This window comes from Otolemur garnettii, unplaced genomic scaffold (genome assembly GCF_000181295.1).
Source record: "Otolemur garnettii isolate 467f Iridium unplaced genomic scaffold, OtoGar3 scaffold00055, whole genome shotgun sequence".
Classification (NCBI taxonomy): domain Eukaryota; kingdom Metazoa; phylum Chordata; class Mammalia; order Primates; family Galagidae; genus Otolemur; species Otolemur garnettii.
Window position 1 is genome coordinate 10,830,185 of NW_003852450.1, and position 25,443 is coordinate 10,855,627.

Below are 25,443 nucleotides of genomic sequence, written 5' to 3' on the forward strand. Positions count from 1 at the left end.
AGTCTCCTGCCTCAGCCTCCCAAGTAGCTGGGACTACAGGCGCTCGCCACAACGCCCGGCCATTTTTTGGTTGCAGCCGTCATTGTTGTTTGGCCGGTCCGGGCTGGGGATTTGAACCCGCCACCTTAGGTGTATGTGGCTGGCGCCTTAGCCGACATTTTTTAATTCTTAACAATTATTACTTTTGTATTTACCTATGATCTGAGATAATTAAATGAACCAAGGTGTAATTTTAATTACCACTCCAGTGTTTCTCAAAGAAATTTAATTAATTAATTAATTTATTTATTTCCCAGTAAATAGACACTGGCCATTTATGAGATGATATTGTTTATGAAAAAAAAACCATGAAAACACCACATAGGAAACAATATCAAAAGAAAAATACCACATCCTCTGACCTATCTTTTCAGTAGCTTTCTGCCTTACTAGTAAGATAGAAAGTTCTTTGGGGAAGAGTTACTGCTCCTCAAGGGCAGGGGCTTCACAGTCTGGAGGAAGAGGCGCCCTGCAAAGACCTTACTCCAACACAGCATGGCTGCCAGAAGGAGGGCAAGGGGAGAGAAGAAAGGTTCGGGAAAACTCTCTGCAAGAGATCCAAGCTATGTTTGAAAGGAGAAGAATGAATTTGGTAAAGAACAGGGAAAAAGGTCTTTCAGAAAGAGGAATCAGTATCTTATCAAAACTTGAAAATTCATAGAATTTCTGGTAGAACTGGCACTGACAGAGCTAAGGAAAGAAATGGAGAGTATTCAATGATCAAAAATCCTTGAGAGGTGAGCCCAGGTCAGATTATGAGGGGCTTTTTGAGTCATAATTCCTCGTACGTTGTAAATGTTCAATATATGTTTGCTTCATTGCCAACAACAATACCAAATTTAACTTGAACTAGAGAGCCACCTAAGGGAAAATATCTATCTTTTCAACCCAAGATTTTTGTTAAATATAGTAATTCCCCAACGATACACTAATTGGATGATTACTAGGAAAGACAGAAAACACCAAAACAAAATAGAAATAAATATATTTTAATGAGCCATAAAATAAACATTTCCTAATATCATTCATGTGTAGCTGAAATATTTTAATCTGGAACTCTAATCATTTGTACATACTACTAACATTATAATTCAAAAGGAAAGGTACAGGCCTGATTTTCCAAAGGATACTAACTCCTCATCTTTAGTTTTAATGCTTACCTGTATCCATGTTTTAGAGTATAACTAGGGAATCAAAGTAATTCCAAGCTTTTAAACTGAATCCTTCCAAATGGAATGATCATACATATCTAGAAACAAATTAAGTAGGGTTCCTCAAGATTCCTATCAATTGAGGCTGATTGGTAGGTATAGCTAGTATTCTCTTAAAATGTTCCCTTCAAATCTTTGGACAGCAGCCTTAAAAATTTAGCAGTAGTTAAATAAATTGGGTAAACTCTCAAATAGATATTTGGTATGTCAATTTGCTTAAAATTCTTATATTTCAAACACAGTCTGTTGCTGTGTTGGTGATAAAATTGATATCTAATAAATGTCAACTTTTGTTTAAAAGTTCAGTGTTTGAAAACTTGGTACTTCACTTTTCATTGGTTCCTCTATTTTGCTATTCTAATAAACTAAATGGCAATTTGAATTTTAAAAGATCTTAAGAGCCTACTTGATAAAAAAAAAATGTTTGAGTTATTATGGCAGCATCAAATCTGTTTTTGCCACCATGAATCCTGAATAATTCTTCTACAAACAAACTGAATGCCTACTTAAGGGCAGAAAATATTTATTAGCACATCTGCATTTCAAAGCTCTTGTTTTGAGAACTCTTCTACAGAACTAAACAGATTAAAGTAACATTGTTATACAGTCTGTGCATTTTTATGTTCACTTCTTTAGTAAAAATTATTTTCCATGTTTACCTAGATATCTAGCTTTCTTCTTCATCAGGGCATGACAACAGATTCTAACTGTATGAGGCATTGGACTATCTTTTTTGGAAAGTCACCATCTAAACGTGTTTTGCTCTATAGCTCTTTTCGAAACTGGTAACTATACAGAGTGAAATAAAAAGTGAAATCTATTTTCCTTTCCCAACTCTGAGACCTTCTATCTGGGCCAGACTTTGATATTTGCCCCTTGGCTGAGAATCCGCATATCCAACTTCACACTTAGCTGCAGTGAAGTAGCCCTGCAGGCAGGCCGACTTCAACGAACCACTAGTGGTATCATCATTAAAATCCTGCTGAAGGTCACCATGGTAACCGCCTGCTGAGGCTTCACTGCTGCACTCAGCATCTCCTAATCAGCTACCATGTGAAATGCAAATTCAGACAGTCTGAAAATTAGTCAAGAAGAATAGGGGATGAGGATGCAGATATGTGAAATATTCATGTGCTTCACGGAAAAAAGAAGACAGCATGAATGACACAACAAAGAAAGGCCCCTGACATTCTTGCTATCATTTTGCATTATTGTTCACACCCTACTGTATTTCCAGGCCTCTAGCTCTGAAGTTGGTTTTGTGAAATGCCATATTTATAGTCTAGACCCAAAATAGTAATTAAAAATGGCTAACATAATAGTATTAACATCAAATAGAGATAATGCTTCTAAATTATCATCACTGCCTTATAAGAGTTTATTCTAATTACCTGAACACGAATGCTATGAAGCCCAAAAAAAACCAGACACAATTGATTATCAGTATCAAAACTACTAGAAGAAAAAAATACTCATTACATCCCAGGAACACAAATGCTTTACATATGGTAAAAATTCATTAGGGATATTTATTATTCAAGTTACATGGACTCACGTTTCCTTACATAATACTAGGGATGAAGGTTATTCATTTCACAATAAAAAGACTGACAAAATTATCTAATAAGTGAACATTATAATTTTTTTTTTTTCCTCCTTTCTCCTTTCTATTTTCCCAGGGCAAAAAAATGTGTTGCTCATTGGAAGGTGAGATGTGAGATGTCCTAACTCAAGATGGTTCCTCCTCTGGCTGGGCCCCCAGTGAGTATTCCAAAAAGAGCTTATGTGAAACATTTTAGTTGACCTGAGATATTGCTATTCTGGATACCTCCTCATTAAATACTGGTAAAATCCTATGTATTAGGTTAAAATGGGACATGTTTCTTTTCATGAAAAACTGGATGTTGGGTAGAGCCAAAATAACTCATTTCGATATGAGGAGCAAGCAAGGATTCAGATTCAGATCTTAATAGTGTAAATTCTTATGAAATTTGCAATCATTTTACCATGTCTACAAAGACAACCTCAAAACATTTCCCCAAAGGTATTTGTCAGTGAAGTGGTGACAGGACAGGTATTGTCAAAGAGGTGAAGCTTAAAGAATAAGATTCAGGAACATGTAGATGAGAGATGCATGTTTCAATTTTGGAAAACATGGAGAGAGGGGGTTCTGCCAAAATAGGAAGTGATATTGTTTGCTGGTCTGAGGCTGTGAAAATGAGGAGTTAGCCCTACTAGGACAGGCCACCAGAGATGCTGATAAACTAGAGTCTAGGTTTGAGAGTTAATTCTGCCCTTTGCAGTGTTCAGTATGCTGTAAAGTCAGCTACTATTCTTATCACACCTAGGAAGTGGCCAATTTTACACCACATGCTGTGATGTGTTCCATTCCGCATTATGGATTCCAGGATCAACTCTTTAAACAGCAAGCCTCCAAGAGAATGAAAACAGAATCAAAAGTGTTTTTGCAGCTAGCTATACTTTTCATTTGTATTACTGGATAAAGTAAACTTTCTTCATAAAAACAAAGGTCAGCAAAATGAACAGGAGACAAACATGGGGCTGAAAATGACTTACTTCCTCTGAATAGTGATCTGAAGGAAGAGGTGGGTAGTCACACTGTTCTATCTTCTTACACAGCGAGTATAAATTCATTTTGTCACCATAGAAAGGACTCTGTAATGCAGCCATCTGTAAAATGTTCCCAATGAAACTGATATAGTTACATGGTAACTTTAAAGGTGATTTCATATATTACACTAGCATAGAAATAGTTACAAATTACTTTAAATAAAGTTTCTAGGCATTTTGACATTTATGAATATTCCCTTCTGAGAATTATTTAGTAAGTGCTAAAAATCTTACTTCAACTTTTGATTATTTTTTTTCAACATTTATAATTCCCTAAAATAGAGATACGGTTAGCATTTACATGTATACATATATACATATAAAATAACATAAAACAATATTAACAACACATAACTTAAAAACTCTGTATTTATATAATGTCCTAAAAGCAATTAGTATATCTCATGACAAAATAGACATTTCAAGGTATATCTCAACTACTTTAAGGGTCAAAATATAACAAACATGAAACTGAAGTTAAAACTGAGTTAAAATCTAGGAAACATAATTCAGGGACTAGAATGCATAGTACTTTATCTTGCATAACAGTTCTATAGAGAAAAGTTATTCTAAGGAAAAAAAAAAGTCTTCTCAATTTGAATATTCTAATGGATCCCTAAATAGATTACAATGAACTAGAACTTCTTTTCTTAAAATGTCTCAAAACACTAACTATCTTCCAAAGCTGCACGAGTCACAGCTGCAATTCAAGGCTTCTAAATGAGATTTTTATGCAGAAAAACACTCAAAGGATGAACAACTTTAAAAAAGACATTATTGGATTTAAATTTATTTTAAGACAAGGTTCTGACTTGACATTTAAAGTGCAAGCAAGTACAGTGGTAAGCAGGGTTACAAACTAAAAATTCAATTTAAAATGTTCGCATCCTGTTCAAAACCTTCTAAATCTTTGAACCGCAGCAGCAAGAATACAACACGGAGTGCCAGGCTGCCCCAAAGTCAGTCACCCTTTTCTACATGTGCTAATAAGTTTGATTTTGGAAGGACAATGTGTACATTCCCCAGACAGGCGGAGTGTGTGTGAAACACGCTAGTCCATGCTGTGCTACTCAGTGAGCGTCAGTGGGGACAGGACTAGCTGAAAATGGCTCTCATCTGTCTTCCGTGCTCCAGACAGAGCTTTAACTCCTTCCGAGCCTGGACGAAGAGAGGATGCAACTGGAAATCAACCCTGGAAAGTTGACTGACACATTTTTACCCAGCCTCTATTGCATATAAAACCTATGTAGGTCTATACGGAACAACTTTCGGAATCGCTGGTCCACATGAAAAGAAAAAAGTAAAAGATGATTCAAATGTCCCAGTCATCTCTCACACTCCACCCCAGAGAAAATGTGTAAAAGAGGAACTACGATAATAATCGTGGCATTTTTGTTTTAAATGCAAGCATACCTTAAGATATTAAAAATGCTACTTTAGAAATACCATCTAAAACTATAGGCTCCCATGTTTGTGAAACCTCATGTAAATGTACACACATTATCATATGCCAGGAGTTCATTATTGTCCTTTTCCTCCACACTGCAGAGTGTTAAAAAAAAAAAAAATCTGAATGTCCCCTAAGGAGTTAAACAGGAATAGTATATTTTCATGCATCTCCTGCTTTGACAGATGAAAAATGTCAACTGTCCTGTTTTTATTTTCAAGCTTTTGCACTATTCATCTGGTTCATTAGTGCATCTCGATACTGCCCCTGACAGCTGCTCGCCCTCTCCTCCCAGCAGCTGAATTTTTCAGGCTAATTTGATCCTCCACACTGAGACGATCGCTAGAATGATTGACTTGCTCCCTGACCTCCAGGGTCTGACTTTCCTGATTAGTATTCTGGGGGTGTTGGAGGGACGAAAGCCCACTGTCTGTCTTCGGGGCTGGTGGCAGCTCTCTTTTTTTTTGAACTGTAAGCCACCAACCTACAACCCTGTAAGGATGCAATTGCTGCGCTGAACAATAAAGGAAATGTGTAAAACCTACTTTTCCATGTAAAGGTCCGTGTAGCAAAAGCACAGCATCTTGATTTTAATTAGTAAAGTCTACTTTGTTGCATATCAATTAAAATTGTACTGCTAGTTTTTTTTTTTTTTTTGAAGGATTCAGGAATATTTGAAAGTCTAATTTTCTGAGTTTAAAATACATTTTCAGAAAAGGCTTCCTACTCCTTCACTGTTAATAATAATTTCTTAGGGATACACAATATAAAATATCTATGTGAGGTTATGGCCCATTTTTTAAAGCTAAACTTCTAGGTTTTCTCTTATCATTATATTGAAACATAACCGAAAGGAGATAGAATATAAAGGTTAATTAAATCCCTAGAAAAATTCCAGTTCTTCCAAAACACTCACATAGAGAAATAGAGAAAATGTAATAAGATGAAAACTAATGTTAGCATGGTAAATACTTTAACTAGAAATCATCTACAACACATAGGACTCATGGATGGAGGAGTGTCCAAAGAAATAATTTTTATTTGGGTGGTTTAAGTATACATAAGAATGGGACACTGCCTCTCAAAGGCACATTCAAATATGATAAATTATTTCAGTTTTGACAGGAGAGTAGTCTTAGTTTTAAAGGAATTATGCAAACTTCCTCCCCAAAACCTACTCATTTTACTTCCACTGAACATCTTCTTTTTTACTGCTAAATTTAATCTTGTTATTGGAAACCAATTTGCTGTTTACTTTTAGGTGTTTCAAGAGAAAATGTCGTTTTGATAACATTGGACGACGGCCTGAAGGAATGTAAGCTTACCTAAACAGATACAAAATATCTTAAATGTATAAAGTGACGGACTTTGAAACACTATGGTAACTCAATATAATTAAACTATTTTTGAGCATTGTACCAAATTATAAAAGGGTATAATGAGCATAAATCTTGTATAATCTCATGTGCATAAATAAAAACACATTGCTACATTATTAATTCATAATTTTTCATAATGAAAATTATCCTAAGGATGAACTTATTTAATAGGAACATTTCAAAATCCTTTCATTTATGTATAGTCAGTCATGTTATAAAGAAGAACAAATATATAATTTCAGGTTCCTTAAGTTAAGGAAATTTAAATCTGCAATCACTGAAAAAATTAAAAAATGATGACATACATTTCAAAATTACTACATTACCTCCTGATGTTCCACTTCTAAGTAATAGTGGCACAATTAAAATAGATAATGTCTTCATATTTCATTTAAGTCAGGAGGATAAAAGATAAAATATATAATAAGAAATGTATTGGTTTCTATCTACTGTAGCATGTTTCTTCACTTTATGAAAACTTATTCAGATATATAGTAATTTTTAATTAACAGCTTTGACTTAAAGCCTAAAGAAATTACCATTCAATTAAAAACAAAATGACCAAAATCACTAGCTTGAGATACTCTTTGATTCCATTGCTCTCTATATAAAATGTGATAACTAATATGCTCACTTTTAATCATCCAAATTATTGCATTGCAGTATTTTTGAGAATCTGCCTATATGATTCCATCTTCCTTGGAAAAATTATCACCAGGAGAGCAGGAGAGAGTATTTCACTGAGCTTTACCAATACAAACTGTTACTTGCTTCCACTAAATTGATAACCTAGAAAAATTATCTGTTTGCATACTACTCTTGATACTGAATTATACCTGAGTAAAAGTAAAATAAAATATTGATAAATGTATTTACCATACTTTCACATGTACCTCTGTACCTCTCCTGAAAAGTGCAGCTAAGGACTCATAAATACTCAAAGGTATATTTTTATAAAAGTGAGACACACAAAAAAAGCATAAAATTAACTTTAAAAAATAACTCTCATCGAAAGGACACAACTTAAATACATTAGAGGAATTAAATGTTTAGGAATGTATAGTTATTGAATTCCATTATATAACAGTTATTAACCCAAGGAACTAATTCTTCATAATTAAAAAGCCTATTTTTAAACATCATGCAAAAGACAATAGGAGTGTGCCATAAGGATGGGGGAAGAAGACCGGAGCAAGTGAAAAGGCATCAGTATCTGGAGTTCACCAGCATTGCCTACCTCATACAGCAGACAGCCAAGAGACCAGATGTCAGATTTGAAGTTGTATCCATTTTCATGTATTCTCTCTGGAGACATGTAATAAGGTGTACCCACTGCAAAAAACAAACCAAATTTTAAAAAGGACAAAAATGAAGATACAGTTGTATTAAAAATAACACACAAATTTTGGCTTGAAAAATGGCACCTAAACAGTTCTTCAGGATCAGAAAATTGTTTATACGAATACTCAGAACTTTTAAATTTCTTCTTTACAACCCAGCCCTTAAATAGTACATTAACATTTATATTACATTAAAAAGAGTATGGTGGTTTAAACTGCATTTCCTTTTCATCAATCCAGGGAGACTCTAGGGAACACAACTAAAGGAAAAAAAAGTAATTCTGACAAGAGAACCTATTTAAATGATTCACATTGTTTTTTTTTTTTTTTTAAGTGGCTTGCATATCCCAAATAATTAAGCATGATAATATAATAATTTATTTTAAAATTATTTAAAATACATAGTATTACATAACAATTTAGTAGCATGTATATAAATAAATCCTAGCAATTATTAACTTTTACAGAAACATCCCATAGAATATAATCATGGCTCTTAACAAATGATATAGCCGTTAACAATTGGTGCCTTAGTTACTCCTACTTTAGAAAAAATATAGTAGCCTTGTACATCAAAGTGTTATATGATAACTTATATGAAAGGGTGCTGACATGTCTCAAAAAATGTCTGAGTTATTGCTACTACTCAGACCCTTTTGGAGACCCTATACTCTAGATGCTTTTGTTTTTATTTGTTTCGATATGCTAATACTTTTTTCTTTTTTAATGACCATTTTAGAAAATACTAATATTAAAAATGTAAAAATAAACCAAAGCATTTGCATCATATTCTGCAGGGTAAAACATGTAAGTGACTTTCAAAGTGAGTATCTTTAATTTTAGGTTGAGATGCCTGTTATTTCACCATCATTAGCCTAAGGCTTTTACCAAATAGAAAAACAAAGTTTGAGAACAACATTTGGCAATCTTATTTACCTCAGGCAAGAGCTACTAAAAATGCCTTTCTGCTCATGGAGAAAAAGCATTCTCCTTTTTCTATTAATTTTCGAAAACTCCCCAGGTATTTACTGTAAATCTTACGGAGACGAAATCACAATACTGAGCAGAGGTCATTAGTAAGAGGTAAGAAAACGAGTCACACTAATAACTAAGGCACTGTCATCAAAGACAGGACTCAGCTTTCCAAAATTATAAAATTACAACCTAAGGACCCGGCTTTCCAAAATTATAAAATTACAACCTAAGGGTTGTATGTGGAAACAATAGTCTGTAAAGGTGAAAACATCATGAACCATATATTCAAGAAATCCTCCCTATATTGGAATCCACTTTTACTAAGAATGGATAGTTTCAGAATGGATATAAGAGAAGTATTTATGAAATGGAAGAAGTAAAAAAAAAAAAAAAAGTGTATGCAAACGGGAAGATAAAAAGTTTAAATACAATATGAAGTATACAGATAGGAAACTGCAGCATTTACTGTAAAGACAAAGGTAAATTTGCCAATTTCTGTAGTGTCAGAAAAGGAAAGAAACTTTAAAAAATAGCTGGGTTTAAAGAATTTGTGTCATTGTTGTCTAAAATAAACACCAGCTATCCAGCTTGGGGAGCTCTATCCACTTTTACTTGTAGTTTGCATAAGCGACACCAATTACTGGAAATATTTACACATTCTCTCCACTTAAGGTAGGCTGGCAGGTACAGCTGGAATAATAAACAGGGCTGTGCACAGGCTCCCGGTTTCAGGACATAAAGCAAGTGGCTGGCAGTGAGGAATGTGCAGAGAGAGGCTTCACAGAATCCACAGGGGGCAGCTGAGAACACTGAGGCTTGAAGGTTCAGAGTTTACCAAAAGCAAAGGTAATTTTAACCAGTAGCTCTGGGAAACCTGCTGATACATTAGGGGTTTGATATGATTGTGAAAGATTGATGATAGGGAAAAAGAAGAACAAATGCTAGCATTTTACAGAGATTAGCCCCAGCGTAACACCTTCACGGCAACACAGACCCAACTCTCTGACCCAAGTCAAGGGAGCAGAGGAGAGGAATGATTAGGAATTCTGCCGAACTAAACTTAAAATGTAAAAAATTTTAATGTACAGAAAGACTTTTCCAGTGAGCTGCTGGAGGTCATTACAAAAAGTTACATACTCAGTCCACACTGGTAAACTTAGATTCCAGTTCTTCTCCATATTACAAATAATAGATTTCTTTATACTAAATAGGTATGTTTTATTTGAATGTTGAAATGACATATATTCTTGAATACATATTAAAATGTAAACCTAAGTATACTACTCGCCTCTGATCAACGTCTTTCCAAAAGAGTCATTATATAAGTGAGTTTGCAGTCTGCACTAAAATTATTAGTTGGATAAATTCACAATTAACTGAACACAGGCCTGAGCAGTTCTACTGTCTTCTGACCTGCTTCCTACTGCACCCCCCAGTTCTGGTCAAGGGCTCTTCCATTTACTGACACTGAGCAAAGAGGTTCAGCCCCATCAAATAAACTGATTTGCCCTTACCTCTCTCTCTCCAGCACAAACACCTAAAAGTTTAAGTGCTCAGGAAAATTTCCGACACATTTAAACACAGTGTTATGTTTTCGCCCTTCAAACTTAATGAAGATATAATTATTTCCTAAAGACCCTTTTTAGAAATCCATGACAGCTGTTGCTATCATCACTGTTGCCTCAAGAATGTTGTGACTTCTTTTTACAGTTGTACAAGAAAAGAAAGCATCGTGGATTGATAGGATTAGACATTAAAATGATCATGCAAACTACTGTCCTATGTACTGAGGAACTTGAAGACTACAGGATGCATAATTCCATTTACCCTTCAAGAATTTATGGTTAGAGGTAAAATGAGAATACATTTTCTAATAGCAGATACTTAATGTCATTTTAACCTCCTGACATGAATAAAAGAAATGGATGATAACATTATAGAAAGCAGAGAAACCCTGACGTTGGAGGAGAATTGCTAAGAACTGAAATGCTCTCTGACCTTTCTTTCATCTGTCCTAATATTACATTCACATATACTACAGCAGTCATTCAAATGTGAAAACAACATTTTCATTACATTCATTGACTTATTCCAGCTCCACATAAAAAGTTTTACACGATACATAGCCCATAAACAATAAATACATTCGGAAATTTATCGTGAAGAAAATGAAGGCCGACTTTTTTGGAAGTTGAACAGTATGTTTATGAGAGCCGACAAATTCTGCTAACACATTGTTATTATGGAAGACACACTCAATCAATGACTTTCATCAAATCAGGTTAGAAGCAGAATTTTTCAACTGTTTGGCTAAAATTTTAGCACTGTAATCTCTGCAAAGATTTGAATGAGAAAACAATGATGGAATGGCTGGAGCATGGTATATGGTTAGATTGTGATTGCTATTTTTTTGTTTTCTAAACAAAGGAGGAGCATGAAACCAGTGGAAGGTCAGGGGGTCTCTTTTACAGCTTACTTTTGGCACCAAGACTGTTCATTTTCTCTTTTTATTAACTTTTCTCATCAGAAGTGATTTGAGAAAGATAAAATGCTCTCCGAGATTCCTTTTCCTCTAAAATTCCGTATCACTTATAAAAAGTCTACAAAAATCCATACAGAAAATAAAATGGAAAAATGATGCACTCCTTTTTTAACTTATTAAAGTTTTTTAAGTCAGAGAACAAACAAGTCAATTCAGTTTAGAAATACTGTTTCTTTCTCTTATAATGAGAGCAAACTCCAGAAAAGAAAGCTCTGAATATTTTTTATTGGGAAAATTAAAAGGAGACAAGTCATTTTATAGCTCAGTTTGATTTAAAAACACACATAACTTCAGAGAATAGACTTAAGTTCCATTCTGTCCTTCGTACTCATGAGTCAGGCCAGAAATTACGTTGGCAGACGGAATGGAGCGAGGCCAAATTTATTTTACTATAAGCAATATTATCTGAGGTCAATATAGAATGGCTGAGGAGTAGATCAATATTTGTTCTGCAAAAGATATTTATACAGAAAAACGTGTCATCTTTTAAGTGTAATGACATTTAAGAGCTTTAATAATGCCCAGCACATTTCACTGTTACTGTTGTCACTCTGCTCCAGGCGGCATATGAAATGCATTACATGTATTATCTTGCTGTTGTAAGTCCTGGGAGGACAGAAGTAGACAGGACAAATTCTTGATCTCAGAGGGTGGGGCTCACAGTTCAGCAAAATGGGAAGTTTTATGAGAGGTTACTGCTATTATCCTACTGTAGGGAGAAGTCATAGGGAGGTCAGGGAACTTGCCAAAGATCATAGAACTAGGGAGTGTGGACCTGGAATTCCAATGGAGGTAGTTCTGCCTCATCATTGGAGCGGTGGGTTAATTTCATTAAAGCTGACCACTGTGAAGCATTACTGAAAAAAAAAAAAAAAAAATCTCTATCGTTCCAAATTAAGAAGAGAAACTTCTGAAAGTCACAGCACATACGTATGAAAAGCCAGGAAAAAGGGCCCAGGTTCAATGGGCTACATGTGGAAATTATTCTACTCTGCAGCAATGCTGAATGTTTTAAATAAATAACTCGTTATGGTGGCTGAGAGGTTAAATGTGCCCAGTTTAAAATTAGCCAATAGCTTCTTCCCAGAGCAATTGCTTAAGTCAAGGAAGGACTGAAAGTTAAAAATAAATCAGTGAAAGCAGCCTATGGTCCTGTCTGAACATATGCTGCCTTTATGGCTCCAAACCACCTTCAACAATGAAGGGCACAAGCCAAAGGAAGAGCCATCGAGAGGTGCTAGGAAAGGTGTGGGAAAAACAAGGTATGTGACCACAGGTGGCACCTGGCACCCCAAATGAAACTGTTTTAATGCCTGCTTCAAGAACACTAATTTTCCAAGTCGAAATCAGAGGATATATCACACTCGGAAATAGTGTGGGGAACATGAATTATACACACAAGAGACTCCACTGTGAAATTTCTGATATCTAGCTTGAATGATGGCCACACATTTACGCTGCTGGCAATATCACAAAATCAGAAAACCATTTGTCTCATTGTGAAAGGTAAACAGCAGTTCAAGCAATCCTGTAACAAAACAACAACAACAAGGTAATTTCCTCCCAAGGGATTTCGAATATTTGTCTAGCAGAAAGATCAATACCAGTGAGTTTTTAGTTAGTTTTAAAAAAAAAAAAATCTATTCCATTTTCAGTATGCACAACAAGCACATACTAACAGCTAAATTTACACAGGTTCATGCAAAAAGAAAATTCTCTATCTTTCCTTTTCTGGGGGACATTAGGAAAGTGAGAAAATGCTTTACCAAACGTCATTAATCTACGGCTCCGATTTGTTTTTCTCCTTTCACTTGAGGAAGCAATCGGACAGGAAACATTTCATCGTATTTATTAGTAACTACAATTTTGGTGAAAATAGATTCTCCTGATAACTAATGCCAATTACTTACAAGCAACTGCGGAATATACGATGTAGTTAGATTTTGTAACAGATCAATTTTCCTCATTAAGTTTTGTTAAAATCACTTTTTATCCCCTCTTACATTCCAGCCCCTGATGGAGTAAGCCACTGAGAAGAATCATGACTTTTGGCAAGGTGAGAAGCTCCTTGAGGAATAAAAAAAATGTGCAAATAATTCTAAAAACAGAATTGCCAAAAAACTAACAATGATAGAAAACAATTTTTCACAAAATTTATGTTAAGCCAAGCGTGGTGTTCCTCCCTTGAAATGTAAATCACAATGCAATAAAATGCCTACAAAGGTCTCTAATAAAAATTTCAAAATGTAATGTCAAAACATCAGTTCAAAAAGGAAAGTATTTATTTTCAGCAATGTAAACTTCCATTAAAACCTCTGATTTTTAAAGAATTTTACCTCATCAGTGTTCAGAGGAGAATACAAATGACTCCCTAACTATCATGTATCAACAGTGTGAATAGGCAGAATTTGTGCTTCTCGATCTTTGCCCCTGGGTGTTATGGTAAGTGGCAAAAGAGAATTTGCAGGCAGATAGGTTATAGACCAGAAGTTCACAACCTGTGGGTTGCAACCACAGGAACTATATTAAAGGGCCACAGCATTAGGAAGGTTGAGAACCACTGTTACAGACCTTAAAATGGGAAGATTAGCCAGGAGGATTGCCTGAGCTCATAGGTTCAAGACCAGCCTGAACCAGAGCAAGACCCTATCTCCAAAAAATAGCTAAGCATTGTGGCGGACACCTATAGTCCCACCTACTTGGGAGGCTGAGGCAAGAGAATTGCTTGAGCCCAAGAGTTTGAGGTTGCTGTGAGCTATGATGCCACAGCTCTCTACCAAGGACAACAACGTGAAACTCTTGTCTCCAAAAAAAAATAGGAGGATTACCTTACATTATCAGTGAGACAGGACAGAGGGCACAGTAGAGAGGGGTAAAACGTGAGAAGGACTCTACCCACCACTGCTGACTTTCACAGTGGAGAAAGGAAGCCAAGGGCCAAGGAATGAGGGCAGCCTAGAAGGTGGGAAAGGGCCACAGCTGACAGCTAGTAAGGAAACGAGGGCCTCAGTCCTACATCAAAGAACTGAATTCTGCCAACAACCCAAATAGGCAGGAAATGGACTGAGCCTTCGGAAGTCCTGAAGTCGTCTTGATTTTAGCTTGGTGAGAGTCATGTTGTACACCTGACTATAGAACTGAAAAATTAAAAAAAAAAAATGGTGTTGTTTTAAGCCTCTATCTTTCTGGTGATTTGTTAGGGCAGCAAGAGAAAACAAATACAAATGTACTAATGCTTCACGCATTGAATGGGAGAGCAGAGTGCTCAGTTCAGTGTGCTGAGGACCTACTACACACCCAAAACAACGCCGAGCACTGAGATGGTACAAAGAAAAAGACACAGGGTTCAAAAACGTTTGAACTCTTAAGAGCTCACTGGACCATTCTGGGATAAAGTGTGTGTGTGTTTCTTTTAAATTTTCTCTTCGAGGGGAGTGGGAGGAGCAGAAGCCAATACATGCGCTATAATATGAATGTAGTAAATGACACAGTGCCTAGAGGCTGAAATGATGGTCTTTTGTAATTCCAAGGAACTCAGGGTTGGCCACTAACTGACAGAAGCCTAAAGTGCACAATCAAACCTACCTCAAAGAGTCGCTGAATTAGAGATGCAGGATAGGAAACAGTGGTTACATGGCACTTAGTCTACAGGTGGCACTGGAAGTTTGATATGTAACAATTTTGTTATCATAAATGTTTTAAGTTGACCCAAATAAGGTCCTTATGACAAGAAGTCCAGTACGGTAGGTGCGGATTTACTGATTCAGAGAAAAGTCACCAGGGATCAATACTCTACTGAACCTCATGAGTCACTCTGGACTTAAAGATAATCCCTCTTCTCAAAATTTCCCAATTTAGAAAGATGAAATTCCCTAAGCCTAAGGAAAGAGTTGCTGAATTAGAGATGCAGGATAGGAAACAGTGGTTACGTGGCACTTATTAAGGTGCCCTAAGGTTACCTATGTCCCCCTCTTCATTCGCCATCACCAGCCATTTCCCTTTGGTTGCAACAGTAACCTATATGTCACAAAAATAGGTAAGTAGAAAAGGATATAAATAATATTTTAAAAATAAAACTAAATGAGTGATTCTTCCTTTATTTTAGAGTCATGGACAATACCCACATTCATTATTTCTGATCCTCCTTTTCCTGGACACATGGGGTAATTATATTTCCCTGTCCCCTTGAGAGAGCCATTGCCATGAGACCTGTTTTGGCCAATGAAACATGAATGGGAGTAATTTGTGTTACATTCAAGCAGAAGAGTATAATTAAGAGCTAGTAAGTGATTCTCCATGCTCTCTTCTCCTCATGGGATCAGAGAAACGTATGTTGATAGGAAGATAACACAAGACTGCTGAAGGTGGCTGAAACTCCAAGTCATCACATGAGGGAGGCCAGCTCCCCTACAGACCAACACAGGTGCACAGCTGACTTTGGGTAACAGATTATAATACAGTTCAGTGCTAAGCAGCTGAGATTTTTTTTTTTTTTTTGGTCTGGCTTCTCACGGAAGTATAATTTAACCTATGCTTACTGCAATATTTAGTAAAATTCATCCTGCATAAACAACCTATCTCTAAGCCCCATTCATTTAATCAGTATTTTTTGAGTATCTATTATGAGCATCTGTGAGAAATCAGGGAACCAAAAATACAAAGATCTCTATCCTAACAAAGCTTAAATTTTACCTGGTAGAGGGAGACAATAAGTACTAAGCAAAATAAGTTAATTACATGTAACATGTCATAAAATAAATTCTAAGAAAAAAAGAAAAAAACATGGTAAGGATTAGGAATTCTAACAAAGGGTGGGAGTGAGAGGTCAGATTCAGTATTAAACAGAGTGATCTCCATCTCCTAATTTGGTAAGCTCCACTCTACCCACTATAAAACACTGAGGAACAGAGGAGAAAATGTTCTTTAAAACTACTTGGATATCATAAAATGATATACAGGATACACATTCATTGCTATTGTTGTTATTTGCTAATTTTAGTAGCAACAAAGGATTCTTCTGGGTCATGATTACAGTAAATAAATGTAGTTGATCTGATTTGATTAGAAATATAATAGATATTGAAATATATGAAATTGTTCTGTTATTCTCTTCTATGTTACAAAATTCAAAGGTAAGATACCTGATCTCTTAGTAAGTGGCTTCTGAGTCAGAATATTCATATTTGCTAAAAGAAGACTTCAGAGTAAATTAAGAAATAGAAATACACAAAAAGTATATTCTGCCTCTTATGAAATGAGAAAGATTATGGCTTGATTGTTGTGTTCCAATTTCAAAGGTTTTGGTTTTAGCCTTCACTTTAGAAGAGACACTTTTTAAGAAATATCAGCTAAAGCTGCTGGTAGACAAAAAGTCGGCAAGACAGACTTGGATATCCTGGAGGCTTATTTCCTATTTATTTCAGAATCTTGGAGCAGCAAGTGCAGTCAAGTCCAGGAGAGAGAGCAAACTATGTAGGCTCCTAGCAAGGTAGCAAGGCAGAATAAGGTGATTCCAGACTGAGTAGCAACAAACCAGAAAATGGCAAGATAGCAAGAGAAAATGCCACCAAGTACTGATATAATAAAAAAGCAAATACGTGGTGGAGTACACCCAGACCAGGAGGCCACAGACCCACTCGCTATCTCCAGAGCCCTGTTTAGTTCTCCATCCTTTGCTCCCTCAACTCTAGAATAAAAACAGCTCAAGTGCACAGTTCACATACAAGTGGACATAAAGTTTGTGTGCAATTTAAATTTAAACTATATGTCCATCTGTTCCCCTTGTAAGGATCTTAGGGAGTAGAACAATTTGCATTCTGTGAAGAACGACTGTGCGTGTTATTATCCACCTCCAGAAGGACAAATAATACTGCAAATGACTAATTTATGTTTGACCGACAGAGCTGACCAGATAGGAGGATGTAAAAAAAGTAGGTGGAAAATGAGAATCAGCTATTAAGTTAATTAAACAGCATGAAGGTACTATTGACCTAGACCGATATTTTCCAAATTGTAGGTCATGCAACCCATTAATGAGCTGTGCAATCAATTTAATGGTTTGCAACAATGATTTCTAGTGAAATAAAATAGAACAGAAAATATCAGAGTGTGCTGTAGTCATAACAAAAAACACTGTTCATGACATTTTGCTTCAGTTATATATGGCTACACTCCCAAAGGGCCACAGTGGTGCCAGGGCCAACATCAAGAAATTTGAAAGCCACTGATTTAAGCTATTGGAAAGCATGATTCAAGGGAGAGTTGTGTCCTCATCATACATGTTAAAGATGTAGTTACAGATAACAAGTTTCCTAGTATCTGCTATATTTATAAGATTGACAAACAGTATGAAAGGAAACAAGGCAAAATGCCTAGACATAGTATAATGCCCTACAATTAGTCCCCCTAGCCATACCCCCTGTCCAAATCATTTCAAAAGCTTACTTAAGTCCGTGTAAAAAACAAAGAAGGGAACTGAGCCCCCCTGCCCCTTCCAAAGTCAAGAACTGTCTAGAATGACCCTAGATTACTGGCAGTAATGAACTTTCTGTTGTATGGGCTAATGAACTTCTATGTGTTGATTCTGCCCAATTCAGAGTAGCACCAAGGCAGTCTGAGAGGGAAAGATGAAGACACAGAAAAACCTGAAAACAGTCGACCATCCTGCACAGGCTTAGCCCAAAGAAGATACACAGGGTTCATGGCTGCTGTCTTCAACTCAGATCATGTCCTTCTTATTGCCACTTTGTGAAAGCTGGCCGTAATAAATCCAATTTCCTCCTCCACCTGGCCCTGGCCCTTCCTTCTCTCCACTCCAGGAAACCTTCTGCAGACAGAGCTCATCCTGCATCTGTCCATCTATAGAAAATGCTCTTTAGTCAGCCCAACACATTGTTTCTTAGCTGCCTCTTCTGCATTCTTTGAACCTCAGTTCCAGCATCCTCAGAGAGACCCTTCCCCACCTAGAGACCCTTTCCAAATTAGCCCTTTACTAGCTATTCTTGTCACATCACTACCAATTCCTCTTACTTCTGTGTTAGCTCTGTTATTATCTGTTTCCTCCCCACCATAAGGTAAGCTCCCTGAAAACAAGGACTTGTCTTATTTCGTCTATAATCCTTGTCCCTAGAATAGCACCTGTATAAAATAGGTACAAAAACTATTTTTGAATGGACCAATTCAAGCATTTTAAAGAAAATAAATAAAATGCACATAGAAACCCCTTCTCCTCTTGCCGTCTTCTTTTTCTGGATCTTTACCACCTCTAACACCATCATTTTGACATAAGCAATTTTAGCATTTATACAGCATATCACAGTGTTAATAAAACATTTCTGTGTTCATTATATTATGTGGTTAGAGAATGATTAGAGAATAAGGGACAACAGAGGGTGGTTATCACCTCCATTTCTATATTCATGAATACAGAAACTGAGTTTTTGAAAAGTTAATAAACGGCTTGATCAAGGTCCTACAGACCAGCAAGTGTGGAAATCTGGGTGTCCTTCCTTCTTCCCCGAACATCACACTACTTCTCATGTCCAGAGCAAAGCAAGAGGGAAAACAAGGCTGGCACATAATAAGGTGGGGTGGTACAGTCAGGGAGAGTGGAGATGTAGAGGATACCAAACTCTAGTCTAAAGCATGAGTGGCAGGGTAGGGACTTTTCAGGACATACGTCAGGCAATACAGAATCACCCAAGATGTGGGGAAAAGTAACAGAATCAGATAATGGCTTTGAGGAAGAAAATATTAATGAATATACAGAATGGATTAAAGAAAAATAATATCAGAAACAGAAGAGGGTATTTTCCTGGTCCAAACATGAACTTATTATTTTAAGAAAAAAGGAATGGAAAGTGGAGACATTTTGAGACCACGTATGTGGTGGTAGGCAGGGACGGAGGAGAAAAAAAAGTGAATGACGCTGAGGCTTTTTTCAATTTTGAGGCTCTGAACGTGATTTGAACATCCAGCAACATCAGAGTTAATATTTGTAATTTTTAATCCTTGCATTAAAGGAATTATTACTCTGTTGTCTTATTTTCAGTTTTAAGACTTGGTTCTGCAAACTGATTAGAAGTGTGGCTGTCTACATAGCTTTATTTGCTACATAAGATAGGAACTACAGGTGTTATGGCGTGTAGATTTGTTATCACAGAATCAAATGACACTATTAAGAGATGCAAAATGAACAGACAACTGTAAAATATAAAGACTTGTCAATCTCTTCAGGACTGTTAAATACAAATTGTTTGGGGAAGTAAACTTCCTATTTATTAATGGAACAAAATCAGATAAAATAGTATCTGTATTTGACTTTTTAATAAAAAAAATGAATTTTGAAAAAAAAAAGTATAAATGTGTAACTTTAAGAAGATACTTCTAAAATCCGACATTTCCTTTCATTTTAAAATTAAATCCCTGAAAATATCTCCTTTCCACAGTTAAAAGAAATTTAGCTCCAGGATAAACATGATTTAAAGTAAACTTATTTAGATTTTTCTTTAAGAAGTATATACAGATCTCAATTGTTTTTAGTTTCACTAAAATTTAGTCCTGCTTTATGGATAAATCATGCCTACATAGTCGATCCTCAGTAAAATCAACAAATACATGAACATATAATAAAACCTTTAATTCTATCATGTTTTCTATAAGCAAAATAAATTTGCATAAGTTGCCATATTTTCAATTACTTCAGTACCAACTTGTAGAAAGGAACTTAAATTTGTTCTTAAAAAAATCTAACAATTAACATCGGACATGATAATTCTTTAAAAGTAATGAGGGCCAACTTGTCAACAAAAATAAGTGCATGCTAAGATTTCTAACCACCTTATTTTATACTGATCTTACGTGTTAGCAGAGACTTTCTCTTGACTCTTGTAAATAGCATTTTTATCGGGCATAAAGAGCTTTAGTAGGCTAGAGTTCAAACTTTAATTTCTCGTGATCAGTATACTTTGCTTAGTGAACTTTAGTTTTAAACTATTATAATCTTTACAAAGAAGATAAGCAAGGATAAAAGAAATGTTCTTAAAGATTTTTTTCAAGAAATAATATGTAGAACAAAAAATGTATATGAAAGAAATCATTTTTCTATTGATTCGTCCATTAATGAAACAGCCTCGTTTGTACCTCTTCATTGGCTACATGTCAGGTGTGTCTGAGAATTACGGGCATCATCCGTGTATTTCATATAAAACTACATAGCCCTAAATGAGTTAATTTCAATACAACGTGGTATTAGAAATTCTTAATGAATTACTAAATCCATTAAAATTAAGTTTACTCTCTATATCGCATAATTTGGACTAGCGCATGGAGAGAGCACGTATGTTTGTAAATTCTGTTTAGAACCTTTGCAAAAGGCAGTGTCAGGCATCCAGAAGACATCCATTTCCGAAACCGTTAAGATCTGGGTTTCACATAATACGCTGTATTCTTTGGGTTGTATGCTCAGAGTGAAAGTCTGCAAAGCAGCATGGAAATAACACACAAGTGTACAAGTGGGCATATGCTAGTGTGTGTGTGATTGTCACCGAGCATTTCTAAGTAAATTCACAACAGAGTGCTGTTCAAACGTTCCATTCAGGTGAGTAACACAAAGCAAAAACATGCTAACAGGTATCTTTCCTAGTGGTAAGTGCCCCTGGTGTGGAACAGTCTCAGGTTTCTTTCATAGAAATCCTCCACTATTTGTATTGTAAGAGCCATAATTTTCCAAATTAAACTTTATTAAAGTGCTAGACAAATTTATGCATTTATAGAATTTCAGAAACAGTTGTAATGCTCTGTAAAAATAAGTAGGAAGTAAAAGAGAAAGAAGCGACATTAGTCAACACCAGGGTGAATTTTATGTTTTTAAGACACTTGACAAAATTGAAATCCCAAAGCATTATCTTTCCACCACTCTTTAAACGAGGATACAATGTTTTATAACTCAGTGAATACTGACCGGGTGTCTACTTATATACTAGCACTGTTCCAGGTCTAGAAGAATTAAATGACAGGTTCAAGGTCACACAGAACCTTAGTAACAAAGCCAGAAAAACTTAAACATATCTAGTTGACTGAGAGACTCTGTTATTTAGTGTAACTCATTTATTCCACGTCAAGCCATTTAAAAAATTTTTATTTCACATTTAAAAACAATATTATAAAAATGTCAGTGGCTTTCAATGAAGTTGTAACACCAAAGATGAGCACCATTAAATTAAAGCCAAGTTATTTTTTACCTTAATTTTTTCTTTCTTCTGCTTGTCACCATTTTACATAAGCCTTCAATGTACAAAGAGAAAATATAATTTGAAGAATTTTAAGAGAATATCTATCACTCTTTTAAAAATAATTGAAAAATCATTTCTTCCTAGTAGTTTCTGTGTTTCCAAACTACATGGCTTTATTTCCATTGTCCACATGATGTTGTTATGGCTACATTAATTCTATTTTAGGAACAGAGGAAACTGCTATAATATTAACTCTATTCTACTTTGTAACTTAAGGAAATATTTTCTTTATTCATTATAGATCATCTTTAGGTTTTCTCCTCTGCAATTCTCATAATCATATATATTATTTTAATAAATAAACACTTATAAACTACTATAGTATTTTAAATGGTCAGGTGAATGCCTCTTCCAAAATACATTTTAGTCATTATTTCATCTTACTACTATTCAAGGCAGAAAAAAAAGAAATGGTCCATGGTGACAATTAAACCAGGTTTATCAGGATTTTTTAACCCAGTGCTGACTTGAGATCAAGTTAATGGAAGTATCCAACTGCCACGTGAGAGGACATATTATGCCTAATAGAGAACTGTAGATAATCTTCTCAAGCCTGGATGATTTTTAAAACAGTTTTGTTACGAATGTAAGACCTGGCATATAACTGGTACATCCCTTATGTTTTTAAACACAACAAAAGTAACTGAATGCAATTCTATGGTGTCTCTTACCTAAAGAATGTGCAGCTGTGGTTTTGGAGCTGAAAAACCGGCCAAGCCCAAGATCTCCAAGTTTCACCACCCCAGTGGCTGTAATGAACACATTAGCTGGTTTTATATCTGTGAACAAATGAAGGGATCAGGTGAAAGATGATGTAATTTTAGGAACTTTAAAAGACTTCAAAAACATTTTTCAGAGTAGAATTTAAAAAGTATCTTAAACATGGAAGTTTGTATTATGAACCAATTTATTTTTAATATTTTAGTTTTGATATCTCTTAATATTTTGAAGTTCTCAATTCTCTGACAGAGAATCAATATAGTATGATGAAAATTATCATTCATTTCCATGTAAAAGGCATTTTGTTTTCCATTTTGAAGCACAAAATGAATTTGTGTTCTTTTGATAGTAATTTTAAATAAAATATCTTACCGAAGACTAATTCACTGGCATATTTACGTAAAATGTAAAATCACGACAACACTCTCAGACATATAATTATTTACTCCGATGGCTTCAGAAATCTTAACTGCTTATATAACATGTGATAAAAATTTTCACATTCACAAATCAGTGGATCAATTACTTAGTGACGCAAACTTCACTTTCTCTGTCCCAAAAATTTGGCTGATAATCAAAAATATATTAAGAGCTAATGCTGAAGATTAAAAACCTAAGTGGCCAAAATAAACATTGTCCATGTGGAAAAAACTACTCTTCCTTATGTAGATTCAACTGCTTTCCTTATTTTTTCTTTACCAGCAAAACCAGTAATGCCCAGAAGACTCAAGCAGAAAATAATACTCATTCTTATTTTAAACCAAGTAGGGCTTTACTTAAAGGTTTATTATTCTAGCAAAATTATAATTTGGAAATAAATTTCTTGAGAAAGCATGATACCATACCATCACTAGAAAACACGTATTTAAATTACTTACTTATACTCTTTAAAGCACTATTGAAAGTTTGTGATGATTTCCTCTCACCTCTGTGCATGACTCTTCGAGAATGCATGTGTTCCAACGCGCTGCAGAGCTGAACAAAGTACTTCCAGACAGTTCTTTCCGGAATTAGCCTCTTTTGCTTCTTAAAATGCTTTTTGAAAAGTTAAAAATAAGAACTATGAAGCTCAAGTTTCTAAGACTGGATTCTGATATGCAAAAATCTGTAAGTCAGAAAAACACCCTGTATCTACCTACTTATTATCAAATAAAAAGCACATGATCTTCTATACTGAGATGATTCCAAGAATTTTATCTGACAGAACAGCTGAAGTTTCTTCCTGTTATAGCTAAGGTTAGCACAAGCCACGTAACATGTATCTTTGTGATGTCCAACTATTTCCAAAAAATTAACATCCATATAAAATAATTTCTTGGCTTAAAAGGAAGATGTCAAATTTCATTTTTAAAAAAGCCAGAATAAAAAAGTCTAGAAACCTGCAGGTAATTATGTTCATTTAAAGACAATTCTTCTCCTGGCAGAAGATTTCACTATAGAATTCCTTTTAAATGTTGAACCCCTCTGGTGATCTGAAATAGCACAATTTATTAAAAATTAAATAAATGAAAGAGATTTATGTAAAAAGTTTTCATGAATATTTCTATCCAACATGGCAAGTCAAACTCACGCTCTGCTTTGAATAAATGAAACTAAACTTTACAGAAGAACGTTACAGGAATACCAGGGCAAAAAGCAGAGAGTACCAATATTCTACTCAGGTGAGAGTGGTCCATTACAAATTAAGAGGGCAATTATTAAAATAATTGCAAAGTACATTTTTCCATACTAAATTTGGTAGAAGACTGTATTAATAATATGCTCATGCAAAAACAAGGTTCTTAGCTTCATAAGACTTATATTCATTACATAAAAATTATTTTTCAAAAACCAAAGTGTAATTGCTTTACTTTGAACAATATTTATAAATAACCAACATAAAATATTGTGCATTGAAACAGATTTTCCTGAAACTTTCTGATAATATGAATTGCTTTAAACATTTATTAGTAGATATCAATATTTTAATATGTACTTTAAATGCAATTTATCTGGAAACATGTGAGAAGTCCAAATCATTTCATTGTGATTGAAAATCGAGAAACTATACTTGAGAAAATTCCAAAACAACTGCCTCTCAATTTTTACACCTGCGACCAGTTGAGGGCAGGCTGAAAGGAAGAACAGTGCAAGGAAATTTGCTTATATTCCTACTTTATCCTTAGCCACAGGTTATGTCTAATGCCTCGTATGCATTCAATATACCTACCAAAGGATAAGTCTGTAAAGAAAAACTGATCGTCTTAGGCTAATCTTTATTATAGCACATAGAATGGAAATAAACTTCTTAGCGATTTCAATACCTACTATAGTAGTATGTATCCCAAAGAACAAATTAGATGACCTGGTAATTAAAAAGCAAATCAGTCTTACTAAAATGTTGAAAACCTCCCATATCATGTTTTAATATTAAGTCTTTTTAATTACAGACTGTGTCAACATCAGTTTTCATTCCAAGGGGGCAATGCTGCAAAATCAGTTCTTTACACATAATTTTCTTTCAGACTTGGAATGAGTCCAAATAAAGCCTGTATATGTGCTCTCCCCAATGCTGGATTAGCATATCAGAGGACTGTTTGATGTCAACAGAAAGATGGAGACCAGGTTTTTTTTTTTTTTCATTCAAAAATAAATATACCGTATCATGTCAGCATCAAACAATGAAAACAAATTTATGCTTTAATATACATTCTGAAATCCTAATTATAATTTCCTTGGCAATTTACTTTTAAATCCCATTATGAAAAATAAATCAAATATAAAGAAGAAGGTATAACAAAAGAATTGCCCTTAAAATGCACATTAGGGAAGAGGTGCTCAGACCAAGATAAATCTGATTATTTTCATATTTTTTGACGCTGTCATTT

The 25,443-nt window shown here is 35.0% G+C and overlaps 1 protein-coding gene across 1 annotated transcript in view; it reads right to left on the minus strand.

The window, feature by feature from the left end:
• NEK7 (NIMA related kinase 7) overlaps positions 1 to 25,443 on the minus strand; it is a 148,119-nt gene that overhangs the window by 17,417 nt on the left and 105,259 nt on the right. The window contains exons 6-9 of the mRNA XM_003792306.2: positions 23,503 to 23,611; positions 22,528 to 22,635; positions 7,945 to 8,039; positions 3,828 to 3,941 (exon numbers count right to left, since the gene is read on the minus strand). Of these exons, the coding sequence (XP_003792354.1) occupies positions 3,828 to 3,941; positions 7,945 to 8,039; positions 22,528 to 22,635; positions 23,503 to 23,611 (426 nt within the window). The remainder of the gene's footprint in view (positions 1 to 3,827; positions 3,942 to 7,944; positions 8,040 to 22,527; positions 22,636 to 23,502; positions 23,612 to 25,443) is intronic.